The sequence below is a fragment of the Theobroma umbraticum genome, unplaced genomic scaffold (genome assembly GCF_002168275.2).
Source record: "Theobroma umbraticum cultivar Fairchild unplaced genomic scaffold, ASM216827v3 scaffold_12.1, whole genome shotgun sequence".
In the NCBI taxonomy this organism is placed as follows: domain Eukaryota; kingdom Viridiplantae; phylum Streptophyta; class Magnoliopsida; order Malvales; family Malvaceae; genus Theobroma; species Theobroma umbraticum.
The window spans coordinates 4127058-4128919 of NW_018397269.1; the positions used below are offsets into that span (position 1 = coordinate 4127058).

The following is a 1862-nucleotide window of genomic DNA, read 5'->3' on the forward strand; positions in this document are numbered from 1 at the left end:
ACATATATATATATATATATATGTTGAACTATTTATTCGATTAATAATGGCTTGAACTGCGATCGATAAGGGTTCATTGGGCTCTATGTGCGTGTTTTTCATTTATGGACATTGGTTTTTGTGGTGGTTCTAAGTTGTTCATCTGGAGTTTGGCCGTTGCAAAGGGACCCACTTTGAACCGTTTCCTTTCATCTTAAATTGCTCAAGTTCGCCGCTGAGGACCGTTTCGTTTTGTGGCTGTCCCATACTTGTTGCCAGCTCATGCTGCTTTGACACATGGGGAGTTCCATGCCATGCATCAGCCCCCTTTTGCCATTCCTACCCAGACCTGCTCACCCCCTTCTAGAGATTACTCTTTGGATGGGGTATATATGTTCTAAGATGAACAAAGGCTTGGGCCTCATCTTCCTTTTCAAAGAGTTTCTGCCAGTAAAATCATGGAAGCATTGGAAACCGAAAAAAGACAAAAGTAAATTTCATTTTTACATAGGGCAGGCATGTGACTGGAATTGAGAGAGAGAGAGAGAGAGAGATTACACGATCATCGACATTATTGACTGATTCAGCACTGCCTTTTCACTCAACCTCTATCCTATTTTGCTTTAAAGCTATTTAAGATATGCACTGTATGTATGTACGTATGTATGGAGAAATCTGGTCTATATTGGTTCATCCTTCTATAATTGTGGCAGGTGAAAGCCCTTTGAGTTGGAGCCCATGATTGAAAGCGACCTTTCTTCACAAGGTCACCACTGAAAGTTCCCCTACAATGATAAGGTTAATGACTTGGATGTATATGGTTTATAGGCAGTTCAACAACCAAAAACTGCTTTGGAATTCCATACATAACACTCAGCGGGATCTCTTGACTTTTCGTTATCTGAATTGCGTGTGTGTTGTTATCTTCCCGTTGGCTTCTTTATCAGCTTTGCATTATCTTTATGGTGTGTTTTTGTAGTTAACATATCTCACCTTGATAATTAAGTTGCTAATTCAATTCCAGCTGCCAAGTTTCTTACATTTGTGCGCACCCTTTTTCATTTCAGGAATCTTCACAGCTGCAATTGCCCTTTTCACTGATCTAAGCGTCCTCTTGAACCTTGTATCCATTGGCACACTGTTTGTGTTTTACATGGTAGCAAATGCAGTAATCTACAGGCGTTACGTTGTGGTGGGCACAACGAAGCCATGGTCTACATTATCTTTCCTATGCTTACTGTCGCTCACATCCATTATCTTCACCCTACTGTGGCATTTTGCACCGCCAGGGAAGCCCAAGGCCTTTGTACTAGCCACTTGTGTTGTAATCGCAATATCCATATTAGAGATATTTCGTTGCATGGTACCACAGGCGCGGAAACCTGACTTCTGGGGTGTCCCTTTCATGCCATGGCTACCATCTATATCAATCTTCTTGAACATATTTCTGATGGGGTCTCTGGGTGGACCATCCTATGTGCGATTCGGATTCTTTTCGGCTCTAGCGGTGCTCGTATACGTCTTATACAGTGTGCATGCTAGTTTTGATGCCGAAGTGAATGGCTCTTTCGGTCAAAATAATGGTGAAATCCTTAAAGAATCAGCAGAAAGTGAACACCCCAGTCACAAAGTGTAAAAACTTTCTTTTGGCTCACTTTTCTTTTTTCCTCATCTTCTTTATTCCCTCTAAAAACCCTTTTTGGTATGTTGATGAGTTCTTAGCAAACTGAGATAAAAGGAAAAAAGAAATGGAATAGAATAGAATAGCCTTCAGAAAATCGGCAACTTGTATAGTTGGTCCCTTGAACTAGAACTAAGCCTCGGATTCTCATCATTTGTGCATTGTTGTGCTTGGGTTCTAATGGGAAAGTTGGCATTAATTA

At 41.0% G+C, this 1862-nt stretch overlaps 1 protein-coding gene across 1 annotated transcript; it reads left to right on the plus strand.

Moving 5' to 3' along the window:
- Positions 1 to 6: 6 nt before the first annotated feature.
- LOC110425876 (cationic amino acid transporter 6, chloroplastic-like) lies at positions 7 to 1856 on the plus strand. Its single transcript, XM_021440951.1, has 2 exons — positions 7 to 944; positions 1047 to 1856. The coding sequence occupies exons 1-2, from the start codon at positions 770 to 772 to the stop codon at positions 1613 to 1615; spliced, it is 744 nt and encodes a 247-aa protein (XP_021296626.1). The 5' UTR covers positions 7 to 769; the 3' UTR covers positions 1616 to 1856.
- Positions 1857 to 1862: the final 6 nt, after the last annotated feature.

What these genes read in the sequence shown, in the direction of transcription:
- LOC110425876 (XM_021440951.1), top strand. Translation starts at nt 770, where the DNA reads ATGATAAGGTTAATGACTTGGATGTATATGGTTTATAGGCAGTTCAAC. An exon ending in AGCTTTGCATTATCTTTATG is followed by an intron (nt 945 to 1,046) that starts GTGTGTTTTTGT and finishes TTTTCATTTCAG; the next exon opens with GAATCTTCACAGCTGCAATT.